This window comes from Arachis hypogaea, chromosome 11, assembly GCF_003086295.3.
Source record: "Arachis hypogaea cultivar Tifrunner chromosome 11, arahy.Tifrunner.gnm2.J5K5, whole genome shotgun sequence".
Taxonomy (NCBI): Eukaryota; Viridiplantae; Streptophyta; class Magnoliopsida; order Fabales; family Fabaceae; genus Arachis; species Arachis hypogaea.
In genome coordinates, this window is record NC_092046.1 from 133,728,055 (window position 1) to 133,751,683 (window position 23,629).

A 23,629-nucleotide genomic window follows, 5' to 3' on the forward strand; every position below is an offset into this window, starting at 1 on the left:
TGACGATACAAAGAGTGGCTAATCCAGGTCCATCCGTAGAGTACTTAGACTGGTAGTTCTAGGTGGAGCATAGGGTTCTGTCTCCGGATGTAGCATTTTTGGTGGCTGAAATTTCGGTGGCTGCTCATCACAGAGGGTCATCACAGGTGCCTGCTAGGGTGCAAGTGACAGATGTGCCTGATAACAGGCGTGTGGAGCGGCAACAACCTGTTGCTACACAGCCTACTGATCGAGAGTGGCGATGGCTAGACAAGAGGAGGAAGCCAGTGATGAAGCAGAGGGGCCTGGCGATCATCGTGTTCGTCGATCTAGAGCTAGGCGTTGAGGTGGCAATGGATCGGCTGGACTCGATGGGAGCTCCGCTGGTGCAGGTGATGGAGTACAAGATAATCATGGGGGGGGGGGTTGGAGACATGGAGACTGGGTTCGACAGAGGCACATTTACTATTGGGTCGAGCTCTCAGGTATTTCAAGATGTCAGCACTCAGATGTTCATTGATATTGCTACTACTACAATGACCATGGTCATTCATGATCAGATGGGTGGTTCACAATTTTACGCAGATGTGAGGGTCTGGAATGATAGTGGGACCATCATATGGCGACCAAAGGCCTTTTGGAATAGGTGGTGCGAACCTCATCCTGTATACGCTAAACACCTCAGTCATGTTGTAGACATGATGAACATATCTAGCCCAGTCCAGAAGGGAGTGTGCACAGCATGTGAAAGCATGGCAACATGGTTGATGGAGAGCCTGAAAATAGCCACAGTCGCATGTATGATCCCCAAGAGAAACTCGATACGTGCCGAGTAAGAAGTTAACCGTCGGAGTTGTTTCTGCCATAGTAAACTCCGACTGATGCCTGTCAAACAAAGTGACAGTGAAATATCTCGAATCTCTCATGTTGCACTCTATTGCTTTCACCAGGGCCTGGCAGAATTGATGCTCAATTCCCGATTGCGCCTCTACTGTTTGTCCTTAAATAACAAATAGCTCTGCAAACCTTTCGTATGTGGATTTGACCAACAAAGTGACTAGAAGATTTCTTATGTCCCTCAGAACAGAATTAACACACTCAGATATGTTGGTGGTTATGTGGTCAAAACGTCTACCACTATCCTGATGCTAAGTCTACCTATTGTATTCCATTCTGTTTGCCCAATCACACATTGCCAATTTTCGGTCCTCATAATATCAAACCAATAGTCAAACTCTGCCTCGGTCTTCCCATAAGCATAATTCACAAGAAGCCTTTTTGCGTCCTGACCCTTGAAACTCAGCTAAAAATTAGCGGCAACATGACGAATACAGAATGCTCGATAAGCACGAGGAGGTAGCCAACCACTATTAGGAGCCTCCAGAGCATCCTTGATGCCATTGTGCCTATCAAAGATCATAAGAATACCCTCTTGCAGAGTCACATGTTGTCATAGGTTGGTCAAAAAAAAAAACCACGACTCCACATTTTCACCTTCCACAAGTGCAAATGCAATGGGCAAGATATTCGAGTTTCCATCCTGCGCAATATCCAGAAGCAAAATATCGCCATATTTTTCATACAAGTCAGTATCATTGATGCTCACCAATGGCTTACAATGTCAAAATTCCTCAATACAAGGAGAAAATGTCCAAAAAAGACGATGAAAGTACACTGTAGATTCATCAACCTGATCACCAACTCTAACAGGAGAAGTCTTCAACACTATAATGGTTCCGACCATGGTGGACTGCACACCAAGAATCCAACGTGGCGGACTCTATCCAATCTCCATAGATCTATGCTATTGCCTTCTCATTTCCAACCAAACTTTTCTGTAAGTAGGTTTGAAACCATAAGTTGTTTCTGTAGCTTGCTACAACACCTTTATCATAGCCGCAACATCAGCTCTAATCAACGAAAAGATCCTAGCACGAATGACGTGATAATCAAGCTGCTGGTGATCGCTTGAAATCAATGTAGCCATGCAAGTGTGAGGTCTATTCTCACTTCCGAAAAACTTCTCTGACAATGAAATAAAGCCTGCAGTTCTTCGTCGGACCCTATCACAAATATATCATACTTCACACTAGAGGATACAACTGTAATAAGTATTTTGTAAAACAATTTTTTCACCCACTTGGTCTCACACACCCCCAAACTTCTGCAATATACTGATTTTTAAATCTAACGTATTCGATGACCGGATAAAAATACTCAAAAATTTTCTATCAATAAACTTCACACTTTTTCTTTTATTTTTTTGAATTTTGTGTAACAAATTACATGTAATTTGTAAATCGTGCATTTGCATTAATTTAATTGCATAAATTTAATAAATTTAATTTCTAAATAATTTATCTACGTCAATTATCCTAAAATTTTTATACCATGTAACTTAAATCACGCTAAACTAACATATTCATATATTGCAACTTAAAATATAATTTGAAAATATTTATCCTATCATCTAGACATTAGTCACATAATCTTAAAATAAATAAGTGACTACTTATGATAAAAACATAAATAATTTTGTACTAAATTACAAACTTAGATTTTTTGAATTTTAAATTTACTTTAAAAAATAAAATATAATTTTTCACCAATTATTTCATAAATAAAACAAAAAAATATTTAAAAATAAAAAATCACATTTTATTTTTTGAAATTAAAATTTAAAAATTTAAATTCTTAAATTGGTGAGGCGCACCAAGCTCCGGCAACCGTGTAAGGCCTAAGTAGTGGCCCGTCCCCCCTCAAAAAATAAATTTAATATTGTGTAGGACAATGACCCACATATTAGACATTAAATTCATAAGAACTAGGGGTGTTCAAGTCCCAGTTCGGCCCGAAATCGGTCCGGACTCAAGACATATTTTGTCGGGTTTAGATTTTTATTTTTTGTCCGGTTTTATTTTCGGGTTAGGTTTGAGTTTTGTTTCGGGTCATCCGGACCGGACTCGAAGTTACTTTTTACAATAAAAATATATATTTGAGTTAATTAGTAATGTTATGTTATATTTTTATAATTCAATTAATATTTTTTATATTATACGATATTATTTTGTTTTAAAATTATTTATTTTGATATAAATATGATCTAATATTTGTTAAATTTATTTTTTAAAAATAAAATTTTATTATTTTAATATATAAAATTTACAAATTTGTATATACTAATGTTTCATCGAATCGACCCGGTTTAATCCAGTTTCTTTTCGGATCACTGATAAACCCATATTTCATGAGTTCTTTTGTGCTTAATTTGAGTGATTTATACAATCCTTCACCTACTTATTCACATTAATTGCATGATTTTACTTTCCCTTCCTTATTACGTGATGTATGTGAAAAACATGTTTCCTAAGCTTTAAAATTAATTATTTTAATTACCTTTATTTCCATTCGATGCCGTGATTAGTGTGTTGAGTAGTTTCAGATTTTCTAAGGCAGAATGACTTAAAGGATGGAAAAGGAAACATATAAAATGGAAGGAGAAAGCAAAACGGAGCTTTAAGGAAACTGGTATCCACGCGATCGCATGGATGACGCGATCGCGTGCCAGAAGCGAAGATGCAGCGACGCGGCCGCATGACTGACGCAACCGCGCGCCTTTAGCAGAACGCATACGACGCGGACGCGTGACTGACGCGACCGCGTGGCAAGGAAAAGCTCCGAATGACGCGACCGCGTGACCCACGTGGACGCGTGACAGAGGCCACGTATCAGAATTTACAGAATACGCCCCCAGCGATTTCTGAAGCCCTTTTTGGCCCAGATCCAAGTACAGACAGCATAGACCAGAGGTTATAAGGTGTGGGAACGCACCCATTCAAAGAGAGCTCACATATTTTATTTTTCAATGATTTAGATTTAGTTGAGAGGGAGATCTTCTCTCTCTCTCTCTCTTAGGATTTAGGATTTCTTCTTATTTTAAGAGTGACTCTCAATCCAGGTTTTACGTTCTTTATTTTAGCTTTCTTTTACTTTTATTTATTCCAGCACTTGAATTAATCATTGAATCTATAAATTCTTCCATGTTGCAGACTGTATTTGAATTAATAATATTTGAGGTATTTTCAGTTTATGATTATTCTCTTTGATTTAAGTTACCATTGCTTCCCATCTAAGGATATTTTTATTATTCCAGCAATTTTACTTTTTCCCCTTTTGGTCCTGGTTAAGAATTCAGTAACTCAACAGTTATTAAACTCAAAATAATTGATAATCGTTATCTTGCTAATTGAGCTGAACTTAAGTAATCCCAACCTTTTCTTAGGAAATAAATAGGATTCAAAGGTCAATTTAATTAGTCCCTTGACTTTCCTTTGCCCTAGTAAAGGTTGACCAGGTGGAGTTTAGATTCAACTTTCATTACAGTTGAGAGAAATAACTACGTTGGACCTCCAACTTCTCTTACCTTACCAAAAGTCTGCTTTACAGTATTTATTTATTTTAATTGCCATTTACTTTACTTGTCATTTAAATTACTTGCTTCTCATCTTCTAAACCCCTATTACAACCTTTATAGCCAATAATAAGAACATACTTCCTCACAGTTCCTTGAGAAGACGACCCGAGGTTTGAATACTCGGTTAACAATTTTTAAAGGGGTTTGTTACTTGTGATACCCAAAACGTTTGTACGAAGGGATTTTTGTCGGTTTAGAGACTATATCTACAACGCAACTGTTTCTATGAATCTCTTTACTGGTAAAAACCCCAACATCAATCACTTTGGGTCGGGTCAAAATAAACCTAGTGTCCTTTTAGGACCGGGTCTAGGTCTTTCGGCCCGGCTCATGAACACCCCTAATAAGAATCAGATACTACACTTGATCTTAGCCAACTTTACTAAATGTGTGTTGAATAAAAATGACAGCGTTAAGGCTTTCTCCAAATATTTGAAGCACTTTAACATTAAACATAAACAGAAAACATCATTGTTAAATTGATAGATGCTTCTCTTGTAGAACCACTACTTGTTTGTTTCAACATAATCATCATACTCTATAATCAACAATATATAAATACTCAAAAAGGTTTTGATCCACATACATTATAATTTACAAATGCTATTTTATTCCTAACAAACGAAAATGGCCTCAACATCACCAATGCTAGTGTTAATAACACCAATAGTGTTGATGCCGATCCATAATGCAGTGGGGGATACAGCACAAGAGAAACAGAAATGTGCAGAGCAACTAACTGGTCTTGCAACATGTCTTACATACGTTGGTGGTAATGTAAAATTTCCCACAGCAGATTGCTGCAGTGGACCCATAGAAGCCATAAAAACAAGAAGAAGTGTGTTTGTCTTATCATCAAAGATAGAGATGATCCTGACCTTGGCTTGAAGGTTAACCTCACACTTGCTCTTGCCCTTTTTTCGCTTTGCAAAGCTCCAGATAATCTCTCAGTGTCTGGGTATGTTTCGTGTTTTATATATAAAACCATTCATGCATCTTAATTCAGTAGCTAAAGTTTTAGGGAGAGATGTTCCTTGACATGGTATCAGAACCTGCATAATCAAAAAGTTTAGAGTTCAATCTTTGTTATCTGCATTCTTCTAATTAAAAGTTTGAATTTCAGCATAAGGTAGGATGGACTTGTGCATTATCCACGCTTTAACCCCCCAAAAAAGACTATTTCGCAAGCACACATGACGGATATAAAACTATTCATGTGCCTCTACTTAATAGTTTAAGTTTTTGAGGGAGATGGTTTCGTGATATCATGTAGCAGTTCAGTTTTTTAGTGTTCTGATTCTCTTCAATGACATGCTTTTACAATATGTTGAATTAAAACACAACTACTTGTTATGGTTATAAGTCTTAAATAGAAATAGTTTATTTAACGTGGCATTAATTATAATCTTACTTTAAGGAGAAAATAAAAATTCATATATAAACAAACTATATTACATTAATCATAGTTTTCAATATTTCATGATGAAACTATTTTTGAATATGTGTTTGAGCAGCACTTCTGCACTAGGATCCTAAATCAGCTAAAGCTCAAGCTTTCAATCAACTTGGCCGGAACTCCAATGGTGGATCCAATAGTACTAGTCCTTCCCCCCATCCTCCTGGTAATGACCTTTTCAAAACCATACTTTCTTTTTACTTTTGCAATATTGTATTTTCCTCCTCTAAGTTTGGTTTTACTAGGAAGCGCTTTGAGTTCCATTGTGTGTATTTGACAGTTGGAGAAACCACAGCATCAACTCATACCCTCCCAACAAACAATGGTGCTTCTTACAAGGGAAAGATGTTGTTACAAACTTTGGTTGCAGAACTTCTAGTTTTTTTTTAGCCTGGCTCATATAGTACAAGAAGATTCATGTAATGTTGAAACTTGAAAATTGAAAATATAGTTGATATTGTTACATCTAAACTATGTTAGAGTCTGTTATTACTCCAATGCTTCTTTTGCCTTTAATAATCCCTTGGCAGCTTCTTAGACACCGCGCTTAAATTTTTAAACTTTTTCCTTCTCCATGGATGTATATAGAAGAAACTATACATAAAGATAAAGATTGCTTTGAATATAAATTTTTATCTCGACTTCAAATTAAATATTATTAAAAATAAATAATTAAACTTAATAACGTTTATAAATAGTTAATTTGTAAATAACGTTTCTAAAATATTATTTTGATTTTGTTACACATAATAATGACATAATAATTTTTTTAATATCTTATTTAATTTAAATTTATAAATTCTATAAATTTTATACATTTAAAAAATTAAATAACTTATAAAATTTTTATTTTTCTTTTTAAATTTTTATTCTTAATGTTTAAATTATTTTATTAAATTTATAATTTTAAAAATAATTCTATAAAAATTAATCTCTTACAAACAATAGAAAAGCGGCTGATAGTGCCTGTTGAGCCACTAGTAGTCCATAAAATAGAAAATCTTAAAATACAAGTTCCATTCTAAAAAAAAAAAGCCATAAACTAAGTCTTGAACATCAAATATATATTTTTTCATTGTTAGAATACAACTTCCAACAAGCAACTTCATGTTCTCTGATAAAATATAACACAAACATAAATATCTTAACACACATCATAAAGAAAAATACCATTTTCGACTGTTCCTATTCCTCCGTGGCAACTTGTTCACAACGGCTTAAATCTTCAGTACTGGAAACTCTCAACACAGCCAACCTGCAGCTCGTACATAAATTATGATATATATCTTTTAGAACGTCAAAGATCAAACGAAACTTGTGACTGTAATGTGTTTTAATTAAAATGTAAATGGCTATTTAGTGAAATGGCCTTCATCAACTTGTAAAGGTATCAGGACTAAGGCTGTGAGATGAGAAAATCAGAGAGAATGAAAATGTAATCAATGAGATTGTGATTTTAATTGTTTTCTTACACTACAGTATAATATGATTGATATATAGAAGGTGCTAAACTAACTCATTTTGCTGATAGCTATACATTTACCTAACCACTGGTAACAAACTCAAGTAATCATGCCACATCAGCAAACTATCATAACTAATAGTGTAACATCTGCTCTTACTCCTAACACAACTCATTACTAGTTACATCAACTCTTTAAACATTTAATAGCTCACCAAAATTTCAGAAAATTAATCAGTTATTGAAAATAATATAATTCGCCTACCACTATTGTTGCACATAAAAACACACATACAAAACCCAATATTCAACATTCTTATAAATTAGACATTTTATTTAGTGTTTCAGCAAATGAAAGATGACTTACCAAGGAGTCAACTTCACCTAGTCTGACAAACCTTCCATTTCTTCCCACAACATATTCCTCTCCTTCTCAGTTTCAGTTTAACAAAAAAATTTTGCTGAACATTGCGAGCTGGTTCCTTTGAGATTGTATCTTGCTTATGAACATTATTTAGATTACCAACATTTTCTCCTGAGTAGTCCATAAAATAGAAAATCTTAAAATACAACTTCTATTCTAAAAAAAAGCCATAAACTAAAGTCTTGAACATCACATATATATTTTTTCATTGTCAGAATACAACTTCCAACAAACAACTTCATGTTCTCTGATAAAATATAACACAAACATAAATATGATAACATACATCATAAAGAAAAATACCATTCTCGACTGTTCCTATTCCTCCGTGACAACTTATTTACAATGGCTTAAATCTTCAGTACTGGAAACTCTCAACACAGCCAACCTGCAGCTCGTAACATAAATTATGATATATATCTTTTAGAACGTCAAAGAACAAACGAAGCTTGTGACTGTAATGTGTTTTAATTAAAATGTAAATGGCTATTTAGTGAAATGGCCTTCATCAACTTTTTAAGGTATCAGGGCTAAGGGTATGAGATGAGAAAATCAGAGAGAATGAAAATGTGATCAATGAGATTATGATCTTAATTGTTTTCTTACACTGCTGTATAATATGATAGATATATAGAAGGTGCTAAACTAACTCATTTTGCTTATAGCTATACATTTACCTAACCACTGGTAACAAACTCAAGTAATCGTGCCACATCAGCTAACAATCATAGCTAATAGTTTAACATCAGCTCTTACTCTTAACACAACTCATTACTAGTTACATCAAATCTTTAAAAATTTAACAACTCATCAAAATTTCAGAAAACTAATCAGTCATTGAAAATAATAAAATTCGCCTACCACTATTGATGCACATAAAAACACACATACAAAATTCAACATTCAATATTCTTATAAATTAGACATTTTATTTAGTGTTTCAGCAAACGAAAGATGACTTACCAAGGAGTCAACTTCACCTAGTCTGACAAAGCTTCCATTTCTTCCCACAACATATTCCTCTCCTTCTCAGATTCAGTTTAACAAAAAAATTTTGCTGAACATTAAGAGCTGGTTCCTTTGAGATTGTATCTTGCTTATGAACATTACTTAGATTACCAACATTTTCTCCTGAGTAGTCAATGAAATAGAAAATCTTAAAATACAACTTCTATTCTAAAAAAAAGCCATAAACTAAAGTCTTGAACATCAAATATATATTTTTTCATTGTCAGAATACAACTTCCAACAAACAACTTTATGTTCTCTGATAAAATATAACACAAACAAAAATTTGTTAACATACATCATAAAGAAAAATACCATTCTTGACTGTTCCAATTCCTCCGTGACAACTTGTTCAAAATGGCTTAAATATTCAGTACTGGATACTCTTAACACAACCAACCTGCAGCTCGTAACATAAATTATGATATACATCTTTTAGAACGTCAAAGATCAAACAAAGCTTGTGACTGTAATGTGTTTTAATTACAATATAAATGGCTATTTAGTGAAATGGCCGTCATCAACTTTTAAAGGTATCAGGCCTAAGGCTATGAGATGAGAAAATCAGAGAGAATGAAAATGTAATCAATGAGATTGTGATCTTAATTGTTTTCTTAAACTGCAGTATAATATGATTGATATATAGATGGTGCTAAACTAACTCATTTTACAGATAGCTATACATTTACCTAACCACTAGTAACAAATTCAAGTAATCAAGCCACGTCAGCTAACTATCATAACTAATAGTGTAACATCAGCTCTTACTCTTAACACAACTCATTACTAGTTACATCAACTCTTTAAACATTTAACAACTCACCAAAATTTTAGAAAATTAATCAGTCATTGAAAATAATACAATTCGCCTACCACTATTGTTGCACATAAAAACACACATACAAAACCCAACATTCAATATTCTTATAAATTAGACATTTTATTTAGTGTTTCAGCAAACGAAAGATGACTTACCAAGGAGTCAACTTCACCTAGTCTGACAAAGCTTCCATTTCTTCCCACAACATATTCCTCTCTTTCTCAAATTCAGTTTAACAAAAAAAATTTGCTGAACATTGCGAACTGGTTCCTTTGAGATTGTATCTTGCTTATGAACATTATTTTGATTACCAACATTTTTTCCCGAGTAGTCCATAAAATAGAAAATCTTAAAATACAACTTCTATTCTAAGAAAAAGCCATAAACTAAAGTCTTGAACATCAAATATATATTTTTGCATTGTCAGAATACAACTTCCAACAAACAACTTCATGTTCTCTGATAAAATATAACACAAACATAAATATGTTAACATACATCATAAAGAAAAATACCATTCTCGATTGTTCTTATTCCTCCGTGTCAACTTGTTCAGAATGGCTTAAATCTTCGATATTGGAAACTCTCAACACAGCCAACCTACAGCTCGTAACATAAATTATGATATATATAAATATTAGAACGTCAAAGATCCAACGAAGCTTGTGACTGTAATGTGTTTTAATTACAATGTAAATGGCTATCTAGTGGAATGACCTTCATCAACTTGTAAAGGTATCAAGCCTAAGGCTATGAGATGAGAAAATCAGAGAGAATGAATATGTGATCAATGAGATTATAATCTTAATTGTTTTCTTACACTGTAGTATAATATGATTGATATATAGAAGGTGCTAAACTAACTCATTTTGCAGATAGCTATACATTTACCTAACCACTAGTAACAAACTCAAGTAATCATGCCACATCAGCTAACTATCATAACTAATAGTATAACATCAGCTCTTACTCTTAACACAACTCATTACTAGTTACATCAACTCTTTAAACATTTAACAACTCACCAAAATTTTAGAAAATTAATCAGTCATTGAAAATAATACAATTCGCCTACCATTATTGTTGCACATAAAAACACACATACAAAACCCAACATTCAATATTCTTATAAATTAGACATTTTATTTAGTGTTTCAACAAACGAAAGATGACTTACCAAGGAGTCAACTTCACCTAGTTTGACAAAGCTTTCATTTCTTCCCACAACATATTCCTCTCCTTCTCAGATTCAGTTTAACAAAAAAATTTTGCTGAACAATGCGAGCTGGTTCCTTTGAGATTGTATCTTGCTTATGAACATTATTTAGATTACCAACACTTTCTCCTGAGTAGTCCATAAAATAGAAAATCTTAAATTACAACTTCTATTCTAAAAAAAACCATAAACTAAAGTCTTGAACATCAAATATATATTTTTTCATTGTCAGAGTACGAATTCCAACAAATAACTTCACGTTCTCTGATAAAATATAACACAAACATAAATATGTTAACATACATCATAAAAAAAAATACCATTCTCGACTGTTCATATTCCTCCGTGACAACTTGTTCACAATGGCTTAAATCTTCGGTACTGGAAACTCTCAACACAGCTAACCTGCAGCTCGTAACATAAATTATGATATATATCTTTTAGAACGTCAAAGATAAAAACGAAGCTTGTGATTGTAATGTGTTTTAATTACAATGTAAATGGCTATTAAGTGAAATGGCCGTCATCAACTTTTAAAGGTATCAGGCCTAAGGCTATGAGATGAGAAAATTAGGGAGAATGAAAATGTGATCAATGAGATTGTGATCCTAATTGTTTTCTTACACTGCAGTATAATATGATTGATATATAGAAGGTGCTAAACTAACTCATTTTGCTGATAGCTATACATTTACCTAACCACTGGTAACAAACTCAAGTAATCATACCATATCAGCAAACTATCATAACTAATAGTGTAACATCAGCTCTTACTCCTAGCACAACTCATTACTAGTTACATCAACTCTTTAAACATTTAACAACTCACCAAAATTTCAGAAAATTAATAAATCATTGAAAATAATACAATTCGCCTACCGCTATTGTTGCACATAAAAACACACATACAAAACCCAACATTAAATATTCCTATAAATTAGACATCTTATTTAGTGTTTCAGCAAATGAAAGATGACTTACCAAGGAGTCAACTTCACCTAGTCTGGTAAACCTTCCATTTCTTCCCACAACATATTCCTCTCCTTCTCAGATTCAGTTTAAAAAAAAAAATTTGCTGAACATTGCGAGCTGTTTCCTTTGAGATTGTATCTTGCTTATGAACATTATTTAGATTACCAACATTTTCTCCTAAGTAGTCCATAAAATAGAAAATCTTAAAATACAACTTCTATTCTAAAAAAAAAAAGCCATAAACTAAAGTCTTGAACATCAAATATATATTTTTTCATTGTCAGAATACAACTTCCAACAAACAACTTCATGTTCTCTGATAAGATATAACACAAACATAAATATGTTAACATACATCATAAAGAAAAATACCATTCTCATCTGTTCCTATTCCTCCGTGACAACTTGTTCACAATGGCTTAAATCTTTAGTACTGGAAACTCTCAACACAGCCAACCTGCAGCTTATAACATAAATTATGATATATATCTTTTAGAACGTCAAAGATCAAACGAAGCTTGTGACTGTAATGTGTTTTAATTAAAATGTAAATGGCTATTTAGTGAAATGGCCATCATCAATTTGTAAAGGTATCAGGACTAAGGCTATGAGATGAGAAAATCAGAGAGAATGAAAATGTAATCAATGAGATTGTGATCTTAATTGTTTTCTTACACTGCAGTATAATATGATTGATATATAGAAGGTGCTAAACTAACTCATTTTGCTGATAGTTATACATTTACCTAACCACTGGTAACAAACTCAAGTAATCATGCCACATCAGCTAACTATCATAACTAATAGTGTAACATCTGCTCTTACTCCTAACACAACTCATTACTAGTTACATCAACTCTTTAAACATTTAATAGCTCACCGAAATTTCAGAAAATTAATCAATCATTGAAAATAATATAATTCCCCTACCACTATTGTTGCACATAAAAACACACATACAAAACCCAATATTCAATATTCTTATAAATTAGACATTTTATTTAGTGTTTCAGCAAATGAAAGATGACTTACCAAGGAATCAACTTCACCTAGTCTGTCAAAGCTTCCATTTCTTCCCACAACATATTCCTCTCCTTCTCAAATTCAGTTTAACAAAAAAATTTTGCTGAACATTGCGAGCTGGTTCCTTTTAGATTGTATCTAGCTTATGAACATTATTTTGATTACCAACATTTTCTCCTGAGTAGTCCATAAAATAGAAAATCTTAAAATACAACTTCTATTTTAAAAAAAAGCCATAAACTAAAGTCTTGAATATCAAATATATATTTTTTCATTGTCAAAATACAACTTCCAACAAACAACTTCATGTTCTCTGAGAAAATATAACACAAACATAAATATGTTAACAAACATTTAAAGAAAAATACCATTCTCGACGGTTCCTATTCCTCCATGACAACTTCTTCAGAATGGCTTATATCTTCGGTACTGAAAACTCTCAACACAGCCAACCTACAGCTCGTAACATAAATTATGATATATATCTTTTAGAATGTCAAAGATCAAACGAAGCTTGTGACTGTAATGTGTTTTAATTACAATGTAAATGGCTATTTAGTGTAATGACCTTCATCAACTTGTAAAGGTATCAAGCCAAAGGCTATGAGTTGAGAAAATCAGAGAGAATGAAAATGTGATCAATGAGATTATAATCTTAATTGTTTTCTTACACTGCAATATAATATGATTGATATATAGAAGGTGCTAAACTAACTCATTTTGCTGATAGCTATACATTTACCTAACCACTAGTAACAAACTCAAGTAATCATGCCACATCAGCTAACTATCATAACTAATAGTGTAACATCAGCTCTTACTCTTAACACAACTCATTACTAGTTACATCAACTCTTTAAACATTTAACAACTCACCAAAATTTCAGAAATTAATCAGTCATTGAAAATAATACAATTCGCCTACCACTATTGTTGCACATAAAAACACACATACAAAACCCAACATTCAATATTCTTATAAATTAGACATTTTATTTAGTCTTTCAGCAAACGAAAGATGACTTACCAAGGAGTCAACTTCACCTAGTCTGACAAAGCTTCCATTTCTTCCCACAACATATTCCTCTCCTTCTCAAATTCAGTTTAACAAAAAAATTTTGCTGAACATTGCGAGCTAGTTCCTTTGAGATTGTATCTTGCTTATGAACATTATTTTGATTACCAACATTTTCTCCTGAGTAGTCCATAAAATAGAAAATCTTATAATACAACTTCTATTCTAAAAAAAAGCCATAAACTAAAGTCTTCAATATCAAATGTATATTTTTTCATTGTCAAAATACAACTTCCAACAAAAAACTTCATGTTCTCTGATAAAATATAACACAAACATAAATATGTTAACATACATCATAAAGAAAAATACCATTCTCGACGGTTCCTATTCCTCTGTGACAACTTGTTCAGAATGGTTTAAATCCTCGGTACTAGAAACTCTCAACATAGCCAACCTGCAGCTCGTAACATAAATTATGATATATATCTTTTAAAACGTCAAAGATCAAACGAAGCTTGTGACTGTAATGTGTTTTAATTACAATGTAAATGGCTATTTAGTGGAATGACCTTCATCAACTTGTAAAGGTATCAAGCCTAAGGCTATGAGATGAGAAAATCAGAGAGAATGAAATGTGATCAATGAGATTGTGATCTTAATTATTTTCTTATACTGCAGTGTAATATGATTGATATATAGAAGGTGCTAAACTAACTCATTTTGCTGATAGCTACACATTTACCTAACCACTGGTAACAAACTCAAGTAATCATGCCACATCAGCTAACTATCATAACTAAAAGTGTAACATCAGCTCTTACTCTTAACACAACTCATTACTAGTTACATCAACTCTTTAAACATTTTACAACTCACCAAAATTTCAGAAAATTAATCAATCATTGAAAATAATACAATTCGCCTACCACTATTATTGCACTTAAAAACACACATACAAAACCCAACATTCAATATTCTTATAAATTAGACATTTTATTTAGTGTTTCAGCAAACGAAAGATGACTTACCAAGGAGTCAACTTCACCTAGTTTGACAAAGCTTTCATTTCTTCCCACAACATATTCCTCTCCTTCTCAGATTCAGTTTAACAAAAAAATTTTGTTGAACATTGCGAGCTGGTTCCTTTGAGATTGTATCTTGCTTATGAACATTATTTAGATTACCAACATTTTCTCCTGAGTAGTCCATAAAATAGAAAATATTAAATTACAACTTCTATTCTAAAAAAGAAACATAAACTAAAGTCTTGAACATCAAATTTATATTTTTTTCATTGTCAAAATACAAATTCCAACAAACAACTTCATGTTCTCTGATAAAATATTACACAAACATAAATATATTAACATACATCATAAAGAAAAATACCATTCTCGACTGTTCCTAATCCTCCGTGACAACTTGTTCACAATGGCTTAAATCTTCAGTACTGGAAACTCTCAACACAGCTAACCTGCAGCTCGTAACATAAATTATGATATATATCTTTTAGAACGTCAAAGATCAAATGAAGCTTGTGACTGTAATGTGTTTTAATTATAATGTAAATGGCTATTTAGTGAAATAGCCTTCATCAACTTGTAAAGGTATCAGGCCTAAGGCTATGAGATGAGAAAATCAGAGAGAACAAAAATGTGATCAATGAGTATGATCTTAATTATTTTCTTACACTACAGTATAATATGATTGATATATAGAAGGTGCTAAACTAACTCATTTTGCTGATAGCTATACATTTACCTAACCACTGGTAACAAACTCAAGTAATCATGTCACATCAGCTAAGTATCATAACTAATAGTGTAACATCAGCTCTTACTCCTAACACAACTCATTACTCGTTACATCAACTCTTTATACATTTAACAACTCAACAAAATTTCAGAAAATTAATCAGTCATTGAAAATAATACAATTTGCCTACCACTATTGTTGCACATAAAAACACACATACAAAATCCAACATTCAACATTCTTATAAATTAGTCATTTTATTTAGTGTTTCAGCAAACGAAAGATGACTTACCAAGGAGTCAACTTCACCTAGTCTGACAAAGCTTCCATTTTTTCCCACAACATATTCCTGTCCTTCTCAAATTCAGTTTAACAAAAAAATTTTGCTGAACATAGCGAGCTGGTTCCTTTGAGATTGTATTTTGCTTATGAACATTATTTTAATTATCAACATTTTCTCCTGAGAAGTCCATAAAATAGAAAATCTTAAAATACAACTTTTATTCTAAAAAAAAAAACCATAAACTAAAGTCTTGAACATCAAATATATATTTTTTCATTGTCAGAATACAACTTTCAACAAACAACTTCATGTTCTCTGATAAAATATAACACAAACATAAATATGTTAACATACATCATAAAGAAAAATACCATTCTCGACTGTTCCTATTCCTCCGTGATAACTTGTTTACAGTGGCTTAAATCTTCAGTACTGGAAACTCTCAACACAGCCAACCTGCAGCTCGTAACATAAATTATGATATATATCTTTTAGAACGTCAAAGATCAAACGAAGCTTGTGACTGTAATGTGTTTTACTTACAATGTAAATGGTTATTTAGTGAAATGGCCTTCATCAACTTGTAAAGGTATCAGGCTTAAGGGTATAAGATGAGAAAATCAGAGAGAATGAAAATGTGATCAATGAGATTATCATCTTAATTGTTTTCTTACACTGTAGTATAATATGATTGATATATAGAAAGTGCTAAACTAACTCATTTTGCTGATAGCTATACATTTACCTAACCACTGGTAACAAACTCAAGTAATCATGCCACATCAGCTAACTATCATAACTAATAGTGTAACATCAGCTCTTACTCCTAACATAACTCATTACTAGTTACATCAACTCTTTAAATATTTAACAACTCACCAAAATTTCAGAAAATTAATCAATCATTGAAAATAATACAATTTCCCTACCACTATTGTTGCACATAAAAACACACATACAAAACCCAACATTCAATATTCTTATAAATTAGACATTTTATTTAGTGTTTCAGCAAATGAAAGATGACTTACCAAGGAGTCAACTTCACCTAGTCTAACAAAGCTTCCATTTCTTCCCACAACATATTCCTCCCCTTCTCAGATTCAATTTAACAAAAAAAATTTTGCTGAACATTGCGAGCTGGTTCCTTTGAGATTGTATCTTTCTTATGAACATTATTTAGATTACCAACATTTTCTCCTGTTCTTTTCACTCTCTTCCGTGCTCTCTTCCCCGCCGGCATTGGTTACTTTTCCACCTTCTTTCCTTTGTCTTCATTCTTCTTTGAAGAAAAACCCTCCATTGATCTGTTAACTACATTCTTTTCCTTATCTTCATTCTTTTTTGAAGAATAACCCTCTATATTGCGTTCTCCAAAGAGAACATTAGCACAATCTGCATCTTTTGGTAGCATTTTCTCTTGCTGATGATCAAACACATTATTCTCAGTTGAGGATGAATTGTTCTTATTTTCACCATTCTTCTTGTAAATTCTAGCGCATTCAGTTTCCACAATCACCTTGTCGCAGCCCAAAACTTTATTGCTATGAGACTCAAAACTTGGCTCTCTTCTCTTCTTCTCCTTCTTCTTCCTCTTACATCTCCTCTTCTTCTTTTCCTCTTCTTCATCCTCATCATCAAAATAACTTGAACCACTATCATCACTACTTGAAGCTAAACCTTCGCCATCATCCTCCACTCTAAAATCTTCAATATCACTGTTATCAGTGTCCTCTGTGTCACTTGAAAATCCAAAATCCCAGTCCAAACTTCTTCCACCGCCCTCACTTCCTTCATCACTACTACTATCACTCGAACCAACGATTATAGGATCGTTCCTAGAAGTTCCAGATCCAATCCACGGTGATAGATGCAAAGACCTTTCTTTCTTCTTGCTTCGTGTTCTGTTAGCAACACCGTTAATGATCACGATGGCTGAACAAAAAAGAAAGCCTTTTTTCCGCTTCTTTTTTTTCCCTTTTCCTGCTCCATTTCACCTTCTGCCAAAAAACGTTTTTTTTAATTATAAACGATACCTTGCATTGATATAATCTTTAAAAAGAAAAAACAATGAAAGAGAAGAGTGAACAAAAAAAAGTACCTTACTCTGAATCAGAATGTGAATGAGTTCTTGCTTTCTAATTTTCTCGTCACCAAAAAAAATAAAATACAGCTTAGGGAGGAAGCAGCTTGGTAATGGAGGGATTTTTTATTTTAATAAATAAAATAAATGTAATATTTACCAAAATAAATAATTTTAATAGAATTTACCGAATTAAATTCCCCTGTCATATCTCGTTTACAGTGTAAATGAGATGACAATGCGTATAGCTTGTTTACACTATAAACGAGATATGGGTGGTACGTGCCTATATATAAAAGTCGTTTACAGCAGACTTCTGGGCCCCAGTTTGACTTTGTCAACATCTTTCTCCCCTTTTTTAACCCTTTCTTACTATACCTTTGACCCAAACGGTGATGGCGCGCCAAGTGGAGAATGACGGGGACATAAACAGGATGAACGAGACGACACATTACGCCGGGGCAGCTGACTTCGAGGTTAGTTTCGTTATGATTGTTAAGTTTAATGATGTTGCCATTGTTAGGGTAGTCATGAAGATCTGGAACGTTGGTTTATGTGTTAGGAGTTAGGTTTGTAGGCTTAAGTTAGAACTCTATCCGCTTGTGCTAGGTTGGTATGACATAAATATTATTAGTTTGGAACTCTGTTATTGCTATGTTGTTAGTATTTATAAATTTAATTCCATTATAATAGTGTGTATGACACTATATACGTTAATAAATTTTGATATTTTTATTTTATTAGAAATTTAGGACTTTATTTTGTTATATTATATTGTTTAATTTGTAAAAATAGTAATAATAGAAATAATTATTCTTGAGACTTTTGAGAGATAAATATTACCAAAAGTAGAATTAATTTTTTAAAATGTTAAACAAATAATTCATAAGTTATAAATGATTTTATATAATTTAAATATTATTTCTGTTTGTCATTATTCAGAGGCCTCGCCTCCTGTTGCACCGGTGAGTGAGCCATACTTTACCTGCACTGGACGCCATCGTCCCGTATCTGGATGAGGCCGGATTCGGCGACACCGTGCCCCTAAGGAATTTTACTTTTGAGAATTTCCTCATTTCGACCTTGGTGGAGCGATGGCGTCCAGAGACGCACACGTTTCATCTCCCGTGGGGTGAGGTCACTATCACCCTGTAGGACGTGGCGTACCACCTGGGCCTACGCGCACATGGTAACCCCGTCGGGGGTGTCTCCGTGACTTTGCTAGGTGGTACCATACGGAGACGTGGGCGTTGGTGGAGTAGCTCCTCGGCACCAGGCCTCCCATGGCAGCACAGCAGGCGGCTCAAAGGAAGGAGTCGTTCACGTTGAAGCTTGTTTGGCTACGGAATCATGTCCGCCAGATTCCCTAAACAGACGATCCCGAGACCCTCCGACAGTACGCCAGGTGTTATATCATGTTCGTGGGGCTCGGCTGTGCTGGCCTAGACGTATCAGTCCCTATCTTTGGCGACTCAGCGAGGCATCACAGATATCGTTGGCTGCACTCCGTTATTGATGTCTTGGATCTATCAGAGATTGCCCCAATGGTGTCCACCAGATAGAGGCGTCTACCAGTATCCACTGGCTGCGAGGTGAGAAATGTCTTTTTTGCTTATTTGAGTTAAATTATTTTGTCAAATAATTTGGTATGTTACTTAACCAACCGTATATGCACTCCTTAGTGTTAGGATGGTTGGATTGCCGCAACAGAGCAGGGATTAGCATGAGGCCAGGGTCCTGCGTTGGAGGGTTTCCCTTGACTGGCTACGGTTCGACGAGGTTAGTTGTAATATACACACGTTTTTTATTTTGGATAACTAGATAGATATCGTATTAGTATGCTTGTTATATGGATAATTCGAGAGATTTTGTCTAATAATTGTGTTTGTGTTACACTCTAAACTTTCTTTCTTTAGTTTGCATGGAGAGTCTACGATGAGACTGAATCAAGGGTAATATGACTCTGCAGATGAGACTGCTATCTAACAGACGATGGTCTTGAGACATGGTGGGTACTAGACAGCTGTGTGGTCCACCGAATCTCTGAACATCCCTAATCATCATAGAAAAAAATTTATTCTTACACGACATCTCTACCCGAAATAACATATAAGACAAAACTACTCAAACTCACAATTAAACTTGATCTTACTAGTATCCGAGATTCTGACGAAGGGCGAATGGAGGCTCTATTGACACCTACTATCGGCTTGACGGAACTGCACATGGTACTTTAAGCGATCGGACTCGATCACCCGGTACTCAGCACTCCTACGAATACCGTAGTTCTTCACACCTTGAAGCACCGCCTCTCGACTTCTGAACCTGTGTCTGACCCGAAACTCCACACTGCTGTTTAGGTTGTAATCCACTCCACAGCTGTCAGAGACCGGGTTCCTCTCATCCATGGCGTCCAGATGTAGACTGTGATAGTGACTTGGCACACCCGATAGCGCCGGAATTGGATGAGGTGGAGGCAGCACATGGTGCGGCACAGCCCCCGCAGGTGTGTCCGGCACAAACTCATCCTCATCACTACCATCGGAAGACTCACTGTCCGCACTGTCCACCACATAATCCTCGTCCGACTCCTCCTCACCTCCTCTGCCTCGCGCTCCAAAATCTCGACATGAATGGGAGGTGGTGCGCGAGGTCGGTCGTCCTGCACGTAGGTTTCGCGTACGGACGACCCACTAAAACCGTGACCCACCTCGGCGGACAGCTCCATTACCTGTTCACACATGATCCTCTCATGAATGTTGAACATCAGTCGCACATGCTCGTCTCCGTGAAGTTGGAATAGTCGAAACCGGAAAAATAAATTTTCCATGGGTGCTAGCAACCTATACGCCACCCTTTCGATTTCCCTCCCTTGTGTCCCACCGAGCTTGCTCAATATCAAACTCTTCAAATCCGACAACGTCTCCACACGCTGAGTGCAAAACAATATCGGATCCTGACACTCAAATGTCACCCCGTTGTTGCCATTTTTCATGCGACAATTGGGATAAAGAAGCACAACTATGAATGGATTGTTACTGGCCATTCAGCTATGTTTTTCAGAGAAATAAGAGACAAAAGAAGGATATGAAATGTGTGTGAACAATACCAAGGGTTACACATCTTTTTATGGAACCTACACATTTGTTATATATATATATATATATCTCGTTTACAGTGTAAATGAGATATGTGTATCTCGTTTACACTGTAAACGAGATGTACACGTGTCCGTCTGACTTACCATATCTCGTTTACACTGTAAACGAGATACGTGGAAAATCATATCGTTTACAGTGTAAACGAGATATGGTAAGGGAATTTAATTTGGTAAATATTTGTAAAAATATTTATTTCGGTAAATATTACATCTATTTAATAAAATAAAAAATCTGCTCAAAATAATACTTTATACAAAATTTAAAAAAAAAACTCATGCAAAACGGCCCATAACTTCTCCAAAAATATAAATACTGAATATTATTATTTAAAAATAACGAACAATTATATTTACTTTGTTTGGGAAAAAAGGAGCTCGAGTTGTTGTAAGAAAGCTTTCTCCTTCGAACATTACTTTACAAAGAGAGAATCACGTTCCTCTCCCCTTGATCATTCTTGGAAAAACCCTATCTCCTCTTTAAACTTAGTGCTGCGAATTCTCTTTTGTTCTTATTTATTTTTCTTTTAATTTTTGGGCCTTTTGCAATAATACATCATTGCTTCTGTGTCATTTCCTACAAAATTGTTCGATGCGTAGAAGAAATGGACATAGTTCTACTTGTTGGAAACTTTCTCAACATTGCATTTGCTTAAGCCATTAATTAGAGACATCCAATTTTGGCAATCATGGATAGACGACGTATGACTGCCACCAAGCCTTCAGCCATGTCTTCCCCTTCTATCACTGCCACTGCCACCACTACCATAACCATTGGAAGCTCTGATCCATCATCCTCTTCCTCGCAACAAGAACAGCAGCAACCCGAAGTCCTTTTCCTTCCATTAAGTTGCAAGAAGAAGGTCACATGGAAAGAGGGCACGGAAGACAATGAGTTTATACAGAAGAAGAGCTCCAAGAAGTGCTGTATCTTTCACAAAGAGAAGTCATTTGATGAGGATGATAGTGATGAAGATGACAATCCAGATCACTCCGATAAACATGCCCACGATCACAGTGATGGGGTTGTTGCTCTAAGAGTAATGATGAAGCTGGTCCAAGTAGTTAAGGTTCTGATTGATCACAGCTGTGATAGATAAAACTGAGTCATATTTTTGCATAAATGTAAAGTGTTTCTAGCAGTCAATGAAGCAGGAGTTTTAAAGTTGATTAGTCAATGGAATTGTTGGCCTGTTGCTTGGGTTGAAAGCATAAAATCATGTCATTGAAATGGTAGCAATGCTTTTGTTTAATGTTAATCATTTTTTCTTTGAAACTTTATTTGATCATAGCTACCTTACTGTAGTAGAGAGGGTTTCATGTCTGTTGAACATTAATCTATACACACTAATCTTCACAGCAAGTTATAAGCTCTTCCTTTGTTTTATATGCTTATGTTTTTTATGATTCAAAGATGGTTTTCATTTTCTAATATTATTTTCCATCATCATTTTGTTACTATCATGGTGGAGCTAATGTTTTGGACATTACAACATTTTCAGTTTTCCACACATCTTCCGTGGACCAAATATTTTAAGGTTCTACTCATAGTAAAAACTTGTATTCATAACACATTTGAGTCCTCATTGTAGTACTTTTCCCTATGTAATATATCCACCATCTCCAAGCATTCTCTTAAGTTCTCTTCGCATGTTGTATTCTATTCATATTTTTGGAACAGCAATGATTGTTGAGAATAATCCTTGAATGATTTTACCATCTTATTTCTTTAAGTAAAGTTTGCAACCCATTTTTAGGCAAATGGTATGGTAGAGTCAACAGAAAAATTATACCGCTTGTCTTAATGGTTAGTTTGGTAAGTTATTCTACCCTTGTCCACTATATATATAGGTCTCACGCACTAATAGAATAAGTTTAATTGATACATGTCATCTTTCTTTGAATAAGGTTTTGGATTCAAGTTCTTTAAAACAATAGTTCTCCACTTGGACAGCTAGTCCGCCTATATGGATGATTAAAATTGTTTCATGTAGATTGTAGAGATTAGTTATGGATTAAAAAAATAAAATAAAAATAATTCATAGCTCCCACCAGTGATGGATCAAAAAAATTTGCTAGAGGAGACAAAATATACATAATAGCATCATATGCACATCTAACTTTATCTCTCTCATTCGGATGATAACTTCAAATCTTTGATCGTTGTCTTGGATTTGCCATAAGGCTCTCTACTTCAAATTCTAAATACCTTCTTTTGTTAGAAGAGGCTTAACGCAGTATTGACAGGAAGAACACCCGAACGGGGCAGCACAACAGCAACGTCAGAGGCAGTAACTCTAGAGCAGAGAAAGAAAATTGAGAAAAGGGGAGAAGGGTTATGGATTTGAGGAGTGGGGTCAAAATTAACATTGTAGTGGGACAATTAACCTTTATTACTCATAACTACTTAAAGAGTAAATCTGTCCCTGGCTCCCACACAGTTAAAAATGAATGGTGTTTTGCATACTTTTGTCCTTGTTTAAAAGACTGACTCAGTCT

General features: G+C 34.3%; 1 protein-coding gene across 1 annotated transcript; it reads left to right on the forward strand.

Moving 5' to 3' along the window:
* Positions 1–21,819: 21,819 nt before the first annotated feature.
* LOC112724071 (uncharacterized) lies at positions 21,820–22,230 on the forward strand. The gene has a single exon (XM_072206136.1). The coding sequence runs from the start codon at positions 21,820–21,822 to the stop codon at positions 22,228–22,230; it is 411 nt and encodes a 136-aa protein (XP_072062237.1).
* The last annotated feature ends 1,399 nt before the right edge of the window (positions 22,231–23,629 follow it).

Bases quoted from the DNA above. Each gene is read 5' to 3' on its own strand.
- LOC112724071 (XM_072206136.1), top strand. From the start codon at position 21,820: ATGGATAGACGACGTATGACTGCCACCAAGCCTTCAGCCATGTCTTCC.